Raw genomic sequence first — 17,095 nt, 5'->3', positions numbered from 1 at the left:
CGAGTAGCTGGGACTACAGTCGCATTCCACCATGCCTGGCTGGGGCTAATTTGTGGGTGTGTAGCGGGCAGGGGTAGTGGGGGGCAGGTAGAGATGGGGTTTTACCATGTTGGCCAGGCTGCTCTTGAACTCCTGACTTCAGGCGATCCCCTGCCTCAGCCTCCCAAAGTGCTGGGATTACACATGTGAACCCCCACGCCTGGTCAAAAAACTCCAAATATACTGTTTTCTCAAATGTAAGCTAATACATATAATGGAATTGGAAATTCCATTTGCTCTGATACTATGGAAAAAAAAGGTAGATGTAAAAGAATAGTAGCTTATGCAATGTGATTGCTTACTTCTCAAATTTAATAGAAATCTATTGATTAAATAATTGTAAGACAAATTAAATGAGAACAATAGTATATCTGACAGTGGGAGCTCAATAGATTCATTTATATATTATATATGGAGTTTATTATATATGTATATAATATGTAATATGTTATTAAATTTATAAATATGTATAGGCCGGGCGCGGTGGCTAACGCCTGTAATCCCAGCACTTTGGGAGGCCGAGACGGGTGGGTCATGAGGTCAGGAGATCGAGACCATCCTGGCTAACACGGTGAAACCCCGTCTCTACTAAAACAATACAAAAAACTAGCCGGGCGAGGTGGCGGCACGTGTAGTCCCAGCCACTCGGGAGGCTGAGACACGAGAATGGTGGGAACCTGGAAGGCAGAGCTTGCGGTGAGCTGAGATCCGGCCACTGCACTCCAGCCTGGGTGACAGAGTGAGACTCCATCTCAAAAAAATAAAATAAAATAAAATAAAATAAATATGTATAAACTTATATGTTATATACTTACATTTTACACATTTATATATACACAATTGTATACATATGGGTGTATGTGTATATCTATCTGTCTATCTGCATAGTGAGCCCTCGCAATTCTAAGGATTTACAAGGATTTCAGTATTATTGCTACCAATAGTAGTAAATATTTTTTTGGTGCAGTACTTAAATAAAACTTTTTGCCTAGAAGAGGCATTGATAAAATTACAGTAAACCTGTGAGTTAATGAAAAGTCCAAGACACAAGATTCATATTTTTCACCCATTTCTTCCAAACCCTGAATTCTTCAGATTTGGAAGTAGCTGGTCTCTAAACACAAAACAATTTCCTCTGTGATTTGTGAGGATTTGCAATGGTATCTCTCCTCATGCTCAGTATGTTACATTTGTTTGGAAGAATTTTGCATCTTATTTATTTGTTTGGGGTTATCTGAGCTCACCTTTATAGGTAAAGCTTCTTTTAGACACTGAGTCATATTATCGAATGCAGGAAGGTACAGGTGTATTAAGAGCAGAAGATAGGACTTGGTTTCCTAAGAGAGGTCACGGAAGTTCAGTGGATCTTGAGGAAGGTGGATGTCTGGCTGCGGGGGATGGGGCAGCAGGATGACAGGGAGGGATAGGGAGCAGGCTGAGCTTTCCAAGGGGCTACAAAAGAGGGCAGGACGCTCCAGCTAGAGAGGACAGAGAAAGAAATGGCATCAAGTAGAAATAGCTATATTCACTTCTTACATTATTGTCACTTTAAAAACAGTAATAAGAATCCACTGTCATTCCAATATAGTATCGGTTTCCTCACATTTTCAAACAACCCACAGAAAGTGTGTTTTAACCTAACCACTGAGAGATTATGATGAAGGCAGCTGATGTAGAAGAAAAAAGAAAAAACAAACTAAAGTGAATGAAGCAACAAAATTAATGTGTCCCTTAGGTATATTTATTGTTGTGTTTTTCGATTTTTCAGCCCTTAAACTAAAAATACTTTCCCCAGAATTTACCTGCCTAAATGTTGTTATCAGAAAAGAGATTCATCATATCTCTTTCAAGTTTTTGTTTGTGGTTTTGGGGAATTTTTTTTTAACCTCACATCCCTCTTGGTTTGCGATGAGAAAACCTAAAGTCAACTCTCAGTGACTTTGAAGCACACAATACATTGTTATCAACTATAGTCACTATGATGTACCAGGGATCTCTTGAACTTATTTCTTCTGTCAAACTGAAATTGTCCATCTTTTGACCAACATCTCCCCAGTTCCCCCAGCCCTTGCCCCTGGAGACAACAATCTATTTGAAATTGTTGAATCTGAATTACTAAGGAATCACCTTAGCCAAGAGAGACCAGGGAATGTGAGACTAACTTTGGCGTGTATTGAAGTTATCTTCCACACAATAAAACAAAGCAAAAACTCATATGAAAACTAGGTAACTGTACTGACAAAATAAAGCTAAAAGGGCCAAGCTCAGCTCCAAAGATTGTGATTTAGCAGGTCTGAGATTAGACACAGAAACTATCTTTTTTTATCAATCACGAAATATTTTTATCATTCGTTCCAGGATCTGAGAATGAACGACTCAATAGATTAATTCAGGGGAAAGAACAGACTATTGCAGGGATTTCCCATAGGTGACTTATCTTTCTCCTGCATTCCTGCAGCTCTAGTTTCTTTCTCTCTCTTTCTCTCTCTCCTATTTCTTTGCAAATGAAAATTTCTCTGCCCAGCTCTGAGGGGAGCTGGAGGGAGGAGGGGGAGGAGGAAGGGTGTGGAAGGAAGAAAAGAGGAGAACCCAAAGGACGTGTGGGGAGAAGTGTCCAGACACCTGGTGGACCCAGGACGCGCAAGTCACCTTCCCTTTTTGTGCAACATTGCCAAGATTAGCAGAGCTGTCCAATAAGAGAACGTAGTAACTTGAAACAAATTGTAACTCAGGGGAGCAGATTATCTACAGCAGTATAACACCATCTTATTGAAAAATAATAAATACATATATTCTCTGGTGGAGATGTAGCTTTACAAAGCATCAAAACACTCATTTGCAAAAGTATGAAATTTATTAGCTCATTCAACTCTCAGATAGGTCCTGTCTATTCACATACCATGATCGTCCCCGAGAGACTACTCATTTTCTGTTTAGATTCTGAGCGAACGCTCTGTTTGTCTTATCTGCTTAGGGTGGGTGACATTTGCTTTGCGTTCTATGCTCTTTATTATTTCCCATTGATTCTCTTGTTTGTTATTTATTGTGCATTCATCTCCTCTCTCCTGAGTAACTTCAAGATAAAGTTATTTCAGCACAAGAAAGTGAGGACAATGCATTTACCATTTTGGATGAAAACATAATCCCTGGGAGAGCTTACAGGCGACATCTGAGTGTGCCACCAAGATAACTGCAGAAGCAGAAGCAGATTCCCCACCTCATGTTCCCTTTCCTGTGTTATTTGTCACCACAAGACAGAGATGAGGATGAGAAAACACATGAAGAGGCGGAAGAGAAGAGGAGGAAGACGCCGGGTGCCATGGTTGCATCACGGCACACCCCTCTCTGAGAGTTCCTTAGTGCAGGATGTTCGTGACCCAGTGCCCTTTGGATGGCGCTGGCCCTGGGCTGGATGCTGTGAGCCTGGAAGAGGTGACTGTCTGTCTCTGGGCTTTCTCTGAAAGGGGCTGAGGATGGGCAGCAACCCTCTGGCCAGCCCTTCCTTGGAGGGAGATCTAGGTGGCCCATCTCCTTGTCCTTCACAAGCGTCAACGCCAGGATCCCTGTGGTCCACTCATGGCTCTGATGACAACAGTTTGTTTGAACCACGTAACCACGTTGGACTTATTTCTTCAGTCCTATGCCACACTGTTGGGAAGAGCTCCTCAACGTTCAATATATTCCTTCCAGTCTCTCACTTCTCCCTCTTACCCTTGTAAAATACCCAGGAAAAGTACTTGTCTTCGTGTTTTGGGGAAAATATTGCTATAGGAAATATAGCAAATCTTTGCCATAGAAAAATATCTTAGACTTGGCAGTTTATACGTAATAGAAATGTGTTTCTCACCACTCTCGAGACTGGGAAGTACAAGGTCAAGGCTTGATACAGAAGCACAGCTGGCAGCATTGCTTCTATGTCTCACCTTCTTCCTTCTAGGCGGACCAGCTCTTGCAGCCCCTGCCCTCCTGTCTCCGTGCCCCCCAGCCAGTAGCCCATGTGGAAGGGTTTGGAGTTTGGGCCTGGAAGATCTGAGTTCAAATTCTGCGTAGTCTTCCCTGTACACCTGTGAGCCTTGCTTCCTGATATGAGCAGGCGGCATCATAATTCCTATCTCAGATGGCTGTTGGAAGGATGGAGGATGCTTCCTGAAGTGAAAAATACTGTACAATGTTGCTGCAAAGAAGATAACACATGGGACCAGGAACTCTGAGAGGTAGAGCCTGAGAGACACGGTTTCCAGGTGCATCAGAATACACAGGGGCTGAGCAGAGGGAGACCAGAGAGGAAGCAAGTGCTTAGTGACATCAGTGAGGGAAGACAGTCCCAAAGGACAACTGTCCACCTAAGCCCAGCCCTCCGAATGTCAGTGATTTGAAAAGAGTAACAATCACTGCCACACACAGTCAGTTACTGAGCTGGCTGGGCTCAGGACACCAGACTAAAGACGGTACATTGATCATCTCCAGCTTTATACAGTCTTGTCATCCTGGCATCGTATTTAGTCAGAGTTCTCCAGAGAAACAAAGCCAGTTGGTCATGTGTGTGTGTATGTGCCTCTGTGTGTGTGTAGATATATTTATTTATACAGTTGACCCTTGAACAACATGGGTTTAAACTGCCTGGATCCACTTATCTTCAGATTCTGTTCAATGAATATACTGAAGCATTTTTTTTGAAATTTGTAACAATTCAAACAAAACTAGCAGACAACCCTTATAGCCTAAAAACAAAACAAAACAAAATCCGAAAAAGGTGTGTCATGAATGCGTAAAATATACGTAGATACGAGTCTATGTGTTAAGTAACTGTTTATGTTATCGGTAAGGCATCTGGTCAACAGTAGGCTCTTTTCAGTTAGGTTTTTGGGGGAGTCAAAAGATATACTCAGGTTTTCAGCTGTGTGTGGTGGTGGGGGTTGGTCAGTGGTCAGTGCCCCAACCTTTGTATGCTTCAGGGGTCCCCTGTATATACTTGATATTAATCTCCTTACACGCAGGTGTGTACACACACACACACACACACACATTTACTATAAGAATTTACTATAAGGAACTGACTCACATGATTATGGAGTTGACAAGACCGAAGACCTGCAAGGGGTGAGTCAGCAAGCTGGAGACCAGGAAAGCCAGTGTTTTAGCTCCAGTCGGAAGGCGGAAAAAAAAATGCTGTCCAATTCAAAGCCCACCAGGCAAGGGGAAGTCTTGCCTCCTCTGGGGCAGGTCAGCCTTTTGTTCTATTTGGGTCTTCAGCTGATTGGACCAGACCCACCCACACTGGGGAGAGCCATCTGCTTCCCTCAGTCGGCTGATTCAAATGTTAATATCATCTGCGACATTCTCACAGACACACCCGGAATCTCGTGTGGTCCAATGTCTGAGCACCTTGTGGTGCAGTCAGGTTCACCCAGAAAACTAACCCTCACACCTGTTTACACATAGAGTTACCGGCTCAGCGGCAAGTCACTCACCCAGGTCATGGGGCCACCATGCTGGAAGCAAAGATTTGCAGCCGACCCACCTGCTGGTAACTGCTGTAAGTCCAGTCTCATATGGGGACCTCAGAAATGTTTCCACTGGGCACTAGTAAAGCCAAGTGTGGGATCGCTTAGAATATCATAACATTTTATATTTTATAATCACAGGATGGATCCCTCATTTTTTTCCATAAGTGACAAAAAAACTTCTTAAAATGTTTAATGCGGGACCTAGTACATCAAGAAACATATTTAACTCTTAGAATTATGATGCTAGAAACCAGGATCTTATGTGCCTTTTGCACAGCCTGGAGAGTGTCTGGAGGGACTGGCGGCGTCTAGCAATTTATCTACAGCACGTAGAGCATGCCTTTCCTCTACTTGCTTCCCATCCATACAGATTCACTAAACTTTAAGTGACTAAATGAATATATGAATACATGAATGAGCAACTGGCCTTTTTATCTAAACTTTTTCATGAGTATAGCAAATTTAGACAACTGTGTAATCAGGGTACATACATCAAGTGAGTGATCTGCCTGAACGCTTTGGGGAATGATAATGATTTATGGAATCTGCCACTCCTCATGGTCAATAGGATTGGATGTGTAAAGTCAATGGCAGTACGTATTATTTTTAGCTTCTGACACGGGATCTTGTAAGATGTGATCTTGCTGCTTGATAGCCTCATATTAATTATTTACAAGCTCTTGGACGTCATTGGCTTCGTATCATTCACCTCTTAGCACATTTCCCATTTTCAGGGGTTGATAGAAAGCAGTTCTGACCGGAAATGCTGTGTGGATACAACATAGTTTTATGATCTCCAAGTCTTACCTACTAATGGCTTGGTTTTGTTTCTTCCAGTGAAAAAGGCGATTGAGTTGAAGTCAAGAGGAGTCAAGATGCTGCCCAGCAAGGACGGAAGCCATAAAAACTCTGTCCGTGAGTCCCTTTCCTTTCTATACGAGAATTGATGCGCCGGTAAAGGGGGAGCGGAGGAGAGAATGGAGCAGTTAAGAAGTGTTCCCACCCACCGCCTTCCCCACATTGTCTCTTCCTTCTTTTCTACATCCAAGAATATTTTCTGGGAGAAAGAACATGCCACTAACTTCACTTTGTTAGGGAGGAATGTCCTTCTGCTTCTAACTCCTAACCATGTCTCACATCTGCCCTGATCACTGTCTGAAACTAGACCTTCCAGATGGCTCTCTTAAGTAAATGTGACACAGTCAGGCATTTTTATAGCAGTCTCTCTCTGTCCTAGCACACCCCACACACACCAGACTAGACCGATATCTGGAAAGAAGTCTGTTCTTGTCTTTCGTCTATTAAAATGTTACGATGATTCACTGCCTGGAGAGTAAAGTAGCTTTCGGGCAATGTCTGCGTCCTTCCAAAGAGAAAAGAAGATCTGCAGACATATCTTGCTGATGACTTTTGCGTGTGCCCAGCACCTGGTAGATACCAGATCAATAGCTGTGGGAGGAATGAAGGTGTCTGCCACACTTGTTATTTTGGTGCCTTGTCCTCGATGCCCCTCATCATCACTCAGCCACAGGAACCCCTGGCCATGCCTGGACTGGGTCATGGTGCTTCTCTGCCATGAGGGCCCTTTGTCCTTTAGCTGAAGGCCGACAGCCTGTGTGCTTTTTGGAGACTCACTGTGCAGACCCTTCTTTCTCTGCAGGTGCAGTCAGCTCTCCCCTGGCTTTGCTCCCCCCATGCCCTTACACATGTCATAACAGTTACTGGATACCACCTTCACTGAGGGCTCGCTTTTCTTACAAACAAGAGATGAGTACCCTCTACTGAGATACCAGGTGGGCTGACTTCCCGCAGGGGCTGTTTTCTGCTCATGCTCTTTCTGGGACTTTCTACCCATTGGGTTGTGTTTTCTATGCTTCCCTAGCAACCTTTTCATGTGATGTTTCTAGCCTAGTTCCGTGGGTGCAACTGTTTTCACGTGATGTTTCCAGCCTTACTCTGTGGGCGCACCTGTTTTCATGTGATGTTTCCAGCCTAGCTCCGTGGGTGCACCTGTTTTCGTGTGATGTTTCTAGCCTAGCTCCGTGGGTGCACCTGTTTTCCTGTGATGTTCCTAGCCTAGCTCCGTGGGTGCACCTGTTTTCACGTGATGTTTCCAGCCTTGCTCCGTGGGTACACCTGTTTTCGTGTGATGTTCCTAGCCTAGCTCCGTGGGTGCACCTGTTTTCCTGTGATGTTTCTAGCCTAGCTCCGTGGGTGCACCTGTTTTCACGTGATGTTTCCAGCCTTGCTCCGTGGGCGCACCTGTTTTCATGTGATGTTTCTAGCCTAGCTCCGTGGGTGCACCTGTTTTCCTGTGATGTTCCTAGCCTAGCTCCGTGGGCGCACCTGTTTTCATGTGATGTTTCTAGCCTAGCTCCGTGGGCGCACCTGTTTTCACGTGATGTTTCTGGCCTTGCTCCGTGGGTGCACCTGTTTTCGTGTGATGTTCCTAGCCTAGCTCCGTGGGTGCACCTGTTTTCACGTGATGTTTCTAGCCTAGCTCCGTGGGTGCACCTGTTTTCACGTGATGTTTCTAGCCTAGCTCCGTGGGTGCACCTGTTTTCACGTGATGTTTCTGGCCTTGCTCCCTGCGTGCGCCTGTTTTCATGTGATGTTCCTAGCTTTGCTCCATGCGTGCACCTGTCCCTGGTGTTTTGCATCTGTGCATGTTTTTTCCGTTGCCTAGCAGTTAGTGGAAGGGCGGGGGTGGACATCTGAACCCCCTCAGGTCAACCAATTCTGTTTACATCTGTATGCTACATCAGGCTTCTGCATGAGGTTTTATGTGCAACAAATATTCTGCTAAAACTAATAAATAAAAATAATCAAAATCTTTTGAAAACGACACTATGGATTGACCTACGTCTTCATCACTTTAGGTTTCCTGACAATTGCTTGTGTGACAATAATCCATAGTCTGTGCTCAGTTCTGAGCAGGTTTGGGAGGACAGAGAGATAAACCTGTACCCTGGCCCTCAGAGGCAGGCAGGAGCCACCACACTCTGACTACCACTCTGGCCCTTAGATCTCTCCCTCTTCCAAAAAAAAAAAAAAAAAAAATCAATCTGTAAATGTTTGTGTGGCACTTTCTATTGAACAGTCACAGCCAGTCACCCTTTAATGAAATTAGACTGGAAAAGGATGGGAAAACTGAAGGGAGAAAAACTGAAAAACAGTCGAAGGCATAAAGATTTTTTTAAAAAATAAAATTGTTTAACATTTTAATATTGTTAGCTTTTAGCGTAGAATGTTCTGTAGAGGGAGATATAGTATTTACAATATTTTGAAAACGATTTTTATGATAAAACCCTGCACAAATGATCTAAAGTTCAATGTAGAACCGGCCAAACTCTTATATCCGGCCAAACTCTTATATTAAATCAATATCAGGTTGGATATCCGATCAACCGGGCATCAGATTTTTCTGTTATTGTAACATTTAGGCAGAACTTTCTTTCTTTTTCAATAAGGAGACTATCTCTTCTGTCCTCATCTGAACACAGATTGACATGTACATAATGACTCATTTGGTGTTAGAAAGCATTCTGTCCTCTCTTTTAACAGTATTAAACTACAGTTTTTTGGTCAGACATGGGAATTAATCATTAGAGAAAATGAGAAATGGAAACCGTGAGCCTTCTGAGATGAGGAAGGTATTCAATGGTAATGTGTCATTCCAGAGAAAGGTATGACGGAGAAAGTGAAATTGTTTCACTGATGAAAGGACATGGGTTTGAAGCAAGAGAGGCAAGGATTCCATCGCTGTGCAAGTATGTGCCTTAGTCAAGTTCAAATGTCATCGCTTACAAAATTATTAATAAACTAGTAATCCTTTTCATAGGGTTGTCACTCAGATAAACCAGGAGGTGTGTAAACTGCCTGTTCCAGAGTGTGGCATGCAGTGGGCATTCTGTACGCGTTTGGGGCCTTCAGTATGTAAATGGAGGGAAATGAACCACATGGGGTGAACGGCAGGGGAGGCCAGGCCAGGCCACGTTCCAGCGCGTTGTACATGCCTTAGGAGTTCCCGCCGTGAGCCCCGTTTTCTCTTCAGCTCCTCATGAACCCCTTGCCATCTGTAGGAGACTGATTGTGAAGGTGCTTTATGTTCTTGATACCCATGGTGACCCTGGCTGCCCAGATGCCTGTTGCTGATGTGAAGATTTTATCTTCTGTCTACAGGGAGTGAAGTGCTGGTGCCTTCAATGGAGGCCTCTTCAAGCCATTCAATGGTGCCTTTTCAAGCCATTCCATTAACTTGAGTCTCTCCACTTCTGCTTCACCCCAAGATCTGGGTTCCTCTGGGAGACCACAGCTCTTGAAACTCTAGAGATTAGATCCCAGCACACAAACCTCTCTTGCAGAAGTGATAGAATCGTTTCCCCAACTAAGGGTTTTGTTGCAGATATGACAAAAGCTTTATGGAAAATGTCCAGCTCAGGGTCTGCAGGCGCTGTTAGCTCTTGTTCCACACCCCCCTCTGTTTTCTTCCATCTTTGTATTTTTTATTCTGTTAACTGGACATTGTTGTTTGTTTATGATCGTTCTTCTTCATGAGACTCCTCTGGCAGTAAAAGAAGTGACAGCAGCGGCCAGGGAATTATCTGTTCATTGTAGAATGTGAGGCTGTCCCTGTTAAGTTTTCATCCAGTGCTAGCTTCACTAAAGCCAGGCAGGGGTGGACCCTGCTAGCAGCTCCTGTATTCTGCCCATGGGAAGCACCAGGGCATGGGTGGGAGGCTGAGCTGCCTCCTGCAGTCCCCTCAAGCTGTCTCTGCTCCAAGGCACAAAAATCAGAGGTCACAGCTCTTTGCAAAGGGTGACCTTATGCATTCATCTCCATCTGGATTTCAGCACCAACTTTTGCCCCTTGTTGCCTCCAGCCTAGAAAGCAGCCATGGCTCAGTGGTGACTCCTTCCCACGCCACTTCCCTGTCCCTGGTGGTGTCTGCAGATTCACCCTTTTGTAAACGGAGCCTTTGAAAGTAGCCCTGTCTTACTGGGTTCTTCTCCAAATGACATCTGTTTCCTGATGGGACCCTGTCATGGTGATAGAAAATGTTCAAGGTTTTGATGAACTAAAGAGGGCAAGTTCTACACAAAGTTCTAGATGTTAAAAAATAAAAATAAAAACAAACACTGGGCAAAGCAAGAAATCCATGCCCTCAGACTATATCAGATCCACCCAAAGTCCTGTTCATTATTACCCTCACCCCTGTTCACTGTCGGGGCATCAGTAAGAGTTCAGGAAGTGCAGAAAGAGAAAGAGAGAGATGACAGCAGGGAATGGGGGAATTTCCCTGACAGCCTCAGGAAACTTGCTATTTGATAATTAAACAGATCAAGGTCACTGGTCTGATTGTCTAAGGTGTTATCCAGGCTTGTTGTCTCATGACCAAGAAAATTAAGGGGCATGGTTACAAAGCGTGAGGTTGGAGTGAAAGTTTAATAAGCGAGAGAAGAAAGCTCTTTGCAAGGGAGAGGGGATCCCGAATGGGTTGCTGCTTTTACAGCTGAATTCAAAAGTTTTATGAGAAACTCCTCATCTCTGTAGCTGTTTGAGTAACTTTTCTAATCTGTAAATCTGTCTGCATAACTACCCCTTATTTGTGTAGTTGTGGTTATGTCCCTAGGCAAGTACAAAGCACCACTTCTCTTGTTTGTATAACTGTGGGTTTGTTTCAGGGAAGCCCCACTCCTCCCTGTGTGAGTTCTCATGGAGCCCACTGTGTATATGCCTGAAAAAAGGAGGAAACTTTTTCCTGGGAGCTCGCTAATCACACAAAGAACAGAAGGCTTCTGTGCTGAATCCTGCCAGCTCATCTGTGCAGGTGCATCTTGCTTCTGTACTGGAACATGCCTGCTCATCTGTGCAGGCGCAGCCTTAGTTTTCCCAGGCTGCTCTATTTTTGCCTGTAGCTGTGATTTTTTAGGCTGGCTGCCTCTCCAAGGACCAGCCTTCACTGTCTAGCTAACTGATTTTTCCTTCTGCCACAGTGATGGAGGACTGCTCTAATTACAAAACTTAAAAGAGTTAAGTTTTTTGGTTTTTTTTGTTTATTTGAGATGGAGTTTCGCTCTGACACCCAGGTTGGAGTGCAGTGGCATGATCTCAGCTCACTGAAACCTCCACCTCCTGGGTTCGAACGATTCTCCTGCCTCAGCCTCCCAGATAGTGGGGACTACAGGTGCGCGCCACCATGTCTGGCTAATTTTTTGTATTTTCAGTACAGACGGGGTTTCACCATGTTGGCCAGGCTGGTCTCGAACTCCTGACGTCAGGTGATCTTCCTGCCTTGGCCTTCTTAAGTGCTGGGATTACAGGCGTGAGCCACTGCACCCAGCTGAGAGTTAAGTTTATACAGATGTGTAATACCTGACAGTAGATTTAAAACTAACTCCTGCTTGTTTCATTTGAAAGTCAAAAGTGCCTGTGTTTGGAAATCATGCACATCCCACAGGCTGGTCTCTTCCTCTCCTTCTTCCTGCTGGGCCAGTGACATTTTTATCCCAGACCTACCTACCTTGATTGTACCTTTAGTTCAAGATGAGCCCCTTGAGGGTTTGGGGTTTTCCCATCCATGACCCACAGATATCACACAGCATACCTCCTCATCCCCTGACAGCCCAAGCTACCAGTCCATAGCGAGTACCTACTGATGAATGAATGAATGAATGAATGAATGAAAAGACAGAAAAGAATCTCTGTGCCTTGGAACAAAAGCCCTATAGATTCTTTCAGTTATGTCTCCTAATCTGATGAGTCTTTTGTGAATTTTGCTTTGGGAACCGAAGTTCCTCAGCTTCTTTACACAGCCTTGCTTTCAACCCTCTGCAATTCATTTCATCACGAACATGCACAAAACCTAACCACATAGTGCAGCGCGACTGGCGTCTTTAGAGATATTTCAACTCTTCTGTGCGGTGAGGGCAACTCTTCACATTAAGTGTAGAATGAGAAGATTTAAAATTTCCTTTTTCACCAGCTTGTAATAATGTTTGAAGAAAATCCCAAAGATATTAAGATACTCATTAATATCTTAAATGTCTACGTATTTTATAATTAGATGCTTTACATGCTCTAAATTTTGAATTATTTTAATCTTGGAAAAAATGCACTTGGGCAACATTATGTCTCAAAAAGGGCATCTGGAATAAACTGAGTGAGCGCCCGTCCCCCACGGAATACACTGAGTGAGCGCCCGTCCCCCACAGAATACACTGAGTGAGCGCCCGTCCCCCATCTTCTTCCTCAGCCTGAGTGATGGTGAACTGCTCTTTATTCTGAGAGTAGATTCTTTCAATGCCAAAGAAATTATTAAACTGACACTGTATATATTGTTTTGTTGTTGAGACAGAGTCTCGTTCTGTCACCCAGGCTGGAGTATGGCACAATCTAGGCTAACTGCAACCTCCAACTCCCGGATTCAAGCGATTTTCATGCCTCAGCCTCTTGAATAGCTGGGACTACAGGCACGCGCTACCAGTCCTGGTTAATTTTTTTATTTTGAGTAGACATGAGGTTTCACCATGTTGGACAAGCTGGTCTCGAACTCCTGACCTCAGATGATTTGCCCGCCCCGGCCTCCCAAAGTGCTGGGATTACAGGCATGAGCCACCACACCTGGCCAACACTCTCTATTTTTTAATGATGGTAACAGTACATGTCATTTCTTCTCTTCTTCTGAGCATTCTCCTTGGCAGAAACCAGTTTTGGCAGCCCTCAATGTGAGGATTACTAAAGTAAATAACCTATGGGTGCCCTTCTAACTCCAAAATATATACACCTGTAGGAACGAAGATAAACAAAGCATTGGTTGTTATTTTTGAACTAGAGATTCTTCCCCATGTAAAGTTAAAGATAAATGACCAATTCGATCTTGATTTGTGGTAGCTCACTCAGATGAGCTGATGGCACATGCTGTGTACGAAGGAGCACTGCAGTTACAACAGTTTATAGCCATGCAGGGTGGAGCAGTTAATCCAGAACCATTATTTAATAAAAAGCTGATTTTCTAAAAAATGTGGAAATTTGAGCAGTATAATGCATTGCCTTTATGCCCCTGGGAAAAATAACAACAGAACGTTATAAAATAAATGCCCCTGGAATTCTCCTGTATTCAACCATAAACTGTTCACTTCCTTGCCCTTTGTTTCTATTGGACAATCAATGTTTTCTTACCTTGAAAAGGAAAAAAAAATGACCTGAAGCAAAACCGAATGATATTCATCCCAAGTTTCCAAAGAGACAGTTCAGTTCATGAAAGCAATTGGTCGAATCTTGTCCTTCATAGTGACATACAGTGGTTCCATCTCCCTCTGGCTTTTCTTGTGGCTCAGGCATAATTTGGAGGGAGAGATCTTAAAACTTGTAGCTCTGTTTTTAGAATGCTACATAAAGTGATATCTCAATTACTGTATACACTTAATGATGTAATTATAACTGTAGAATGTTTGGATTGTCTTTTTTCAATGCCCTGACTGGTCAAACCATTTTCCGAAATACACTTTAGAAAATAATTTTCCATTTGTATTTATCCACTTATCATTATAATAATAATATTCATAGTTGTAGTGTCTTTTTTGGAATAATTTATGAACAAATAAAATATACTAGTGGGTAATCTTCTCTTAATTGTTAAATTCCAATGTGCTAAAAAAAAAAAAATAAGGTTTAATCCGATATTCTGAAGAGTCTCTTGCCCTCATGTTAGCCTCTGAGTTTAGCATCGTAACCACCAGCAGCAGGTTCAGTTCAGCCCAGGGACAGACTTCAGCACCTGTCCTCTCTCTGGGACCTGTGGAAGCTGAGAGAAAGGAAAAGAGAAGCCATGAATTCTCATGAATAGGGCTACCATGAGAAATAAAGAGAGAAGACAACCAGCTCACTCATGTTCATCTTCGGAAAGTTGTCCCAAGATGGTCCAATTCCAGAATGGTCTGAGGCAGATTAGTGGCTTAACCTGCATTTCTCTTCTGCAGGCCAGAACTTTCTATCCACGGGCTTACTTGGGTGTCACGTTGGTGTCTAACAGGCGTCTCTCTCACTCTTACCTTTCACAGAAGAAGCCTGTGACTTCCAGCATTCAGTCCCTAGACCTTCATGCCACCCCTCTCTCCGGCCCCTTGGTGAGCCCTGACCGTCCCCCAACATGTCCCAAGCCTTTCTTGTTACCTCCAAACCACCATTGCCTCTCACCCATCTCATCTCATCATCCTCCGCCTCTCGCTGCCCTGACAAGGTCCCACCCTGCAACCAGAGGTATCTGGGTGAAATATCAGTAGAACCGCATTCTTCCTCTGCTCCAGACCCTCAAAGTTTTCCCATCACAGGCAGAATGAGTCCAAATTCCTCATCAAGACCCAAAGACCTCCTTTCCTCCCACCCTCGCATCCTGGTCCTGGTGCTGTTGGTTTCTGGGCTGTTTCTTGAGGAAACTGGACACGAAACCACCCGATGGTCTTTGCTGTCCTCTTTCCTCCACCTGAAATAATGTTCCAAAGAAGCCACATCCCATCCTCCCTCCCTCACACCATTTCTTTTTTTTTGAGACGGAGTCTCACTCTGTCCCCAGGCTGCAGTGCAGTGGCCGGATCTCGGCTCACTGCAAGCTCCGCCTCCCGGGTTTATGCCATTCTCCTGCCTCAGCCTCCCGAGTAGCTGGGACTACAGGCGCCGCCACCACGCCCAGCTAGTTTTTTGTACTTTTTAGTAGAGATGGGGTTTCACTGTGTTAGCCAGGATGGTCTCCATCTCCTGCCCTCATGATCCGCCCGTCTCCCTACCTAAATATCATGTATCTTGAGCATCCACAACTTCTCCCACCCAAGTACTAACCAGACCTGATCCTGCTTAGGTTCCAAGATCAGGTGCATTCAGGGTGGCATGGCCATTGACTTGAGCATCCACAACTTCTATCTTCTCCCGATACTTGTTCTGTTTTTGTGTTCTTTAACTTATCATAACATATCATATATATCATACATAAAAGTGTGTGTTTACTTGTACGTGTATCATAAACACACACATAAAGTAACCCTATTCATTTAATTTCTCTCACATCTCCAGGAGAATATAAACTAAACTCCACAAGGGCAGGTATATTTTCTTTTTTTTAACTTATTTTTTATATTTTTTCCATAAGTTATTGGGGTACAGGTGGTATATGGTTACATGAGTAAGCTCTTTAGTGGTGACTTGTGAGATGTTGGTGCACCCATCACCCAAACAGTAGACGCTGCACCATATCTGTTGTCTTTTATCCCTCGCTCCCCTCCCACTCTTCCCCCAACTTCCCCAAATCCCATTGTCTCATTCTTATGAGGGCAGGCATACGTTCTACTTTGTTCTCTGATCTCTACTAAGAATTTTTAAGAGTCCCAGGTACACAACAGATGCTCAGTAAGTGTTGGTGAATTGAATAACCCAGGGATATAGTTATGGGCCGGTGTGTCATGTGGGAAGAGGGTGCTTATGTATTTCTTCAATTAGATTTTTATATTTCACATCTTCACTCACGCATTAAAGAGTCCCTTGTTGCAGGGCATCCAGAAGGTGTCATAAAGAGGATCAGCATCTGTTCCTTCCCCGGGGAAAATTACAGTCTTGTGGTGTTTCAGATCTCCAGTACATATTTGTCACACAGAGTGCTGTCATAACGGTAGCAACATTTATTGATGATTGACTAAAAATGGAAACTCACTATCTTTCAAAATATGAGCAGATCAACCCATGAAATATAGAAATCCGTAGAAATAGAGGATGGAAAGCTGTAGGAAAGCAGGACCATGAGAGATGCCACCAAGTCTTCTTTAAAGTACCTCCTCTGTGACTGAAATGTCTTACTTATAGACTTTTGCTGGGTACTGGCTAAGAGAAAACTGTGCCCATTATCAAAATGAAATGTATTAAATGGGAAAAAAGCACAAATAATTAAATAATTCATCAATGTCAATAAAACACAGTGGTTTCAGAATCATGATACCCACAGCATGGAAGGAAACAGTAAAATTATGAGAAATCATTCAAGTTTCTGTCACAAGGTGATAACAGCTGGTAATAAAAACTAATTGTCAGTCTAAATTGTGTGCTCTAGTTGGTCAGAACACACGCCGTAATATACTAATTTTCCTCTGTCCCACTGCTGAAGGAGTTCATTTGTTACCGAGTCAATGGCTGAGACATGCTTGTTCTTAGGAAGGTCATTTGAAGAATTTCAGTGAAATGCATGCTGCCTTCTGCAGAGTGCTTCCCTCCATCCAGAGCTGGAGGTGGGATGTGGGAGCAAGGAGGGTGGGAGGAAGGGAAGGGAGAATGGAGTGAGGACCTTCATCAGCCTGGATGCCTGACGTCGAACCGAGGATACCAGGGAACAGAAGTTGTGACACGTCCCCTAAATCCTATCAATTGCAGGGAACAGAAGTTGTGACACGTCCCCTAAATCCTATCAATTGCAAATGATGCTTATGTAGTTTCAAGCTCAGAAACTTTATTTCAGAAATCATTTCCCATGGACATTTCTGTCAGGCCATAATTTTCCAGATAACCA

General features: G+C 43.7%; 1 protein-coding gene across 1 annotated transcript in view; it reads left to right on the top strand.

Moving 5' to 3' along the window:
* The window catches only part of CSMD1 (CUB and Sushi multiple domains 1), a 2,034,615-nt gene that overhangs the window by 1,282,895 nt on the left and 734,625 nt on the right, over positions 1-17,095 (top strand). The window contains exon 7 of the mRNA XM_015144705.3: positions 6,384-6,461. Coding sequence (XP_015000191.3) covers positions 6,384-6,461 — 78 coding nt within the window. The remainder of the gene's footprint in view (positions 1-6,383; positions 6,462-17,095) is intronic.

The sequence above is a fragment of the Macaca mulatta genome, chromosome 8, assembly GCF_049350105.2.
Source record: "Macaca mulatta isolate MMU2019108-1 chromosome 8, T2T-MMU8v2.0, whole genome shotgun sequence".
Taxonomy (NCBI): domain Eukaryota; kingdom Metazoa; phylum Chordata; class Mammalia; order Primates; family Cercopithecidae; genus Macaca; species Macaca mulatta.
Note: the sequence above shows the minus strand (reverse complement) of the source record. Positions and strands in the feature narration are given on the sequence as shown.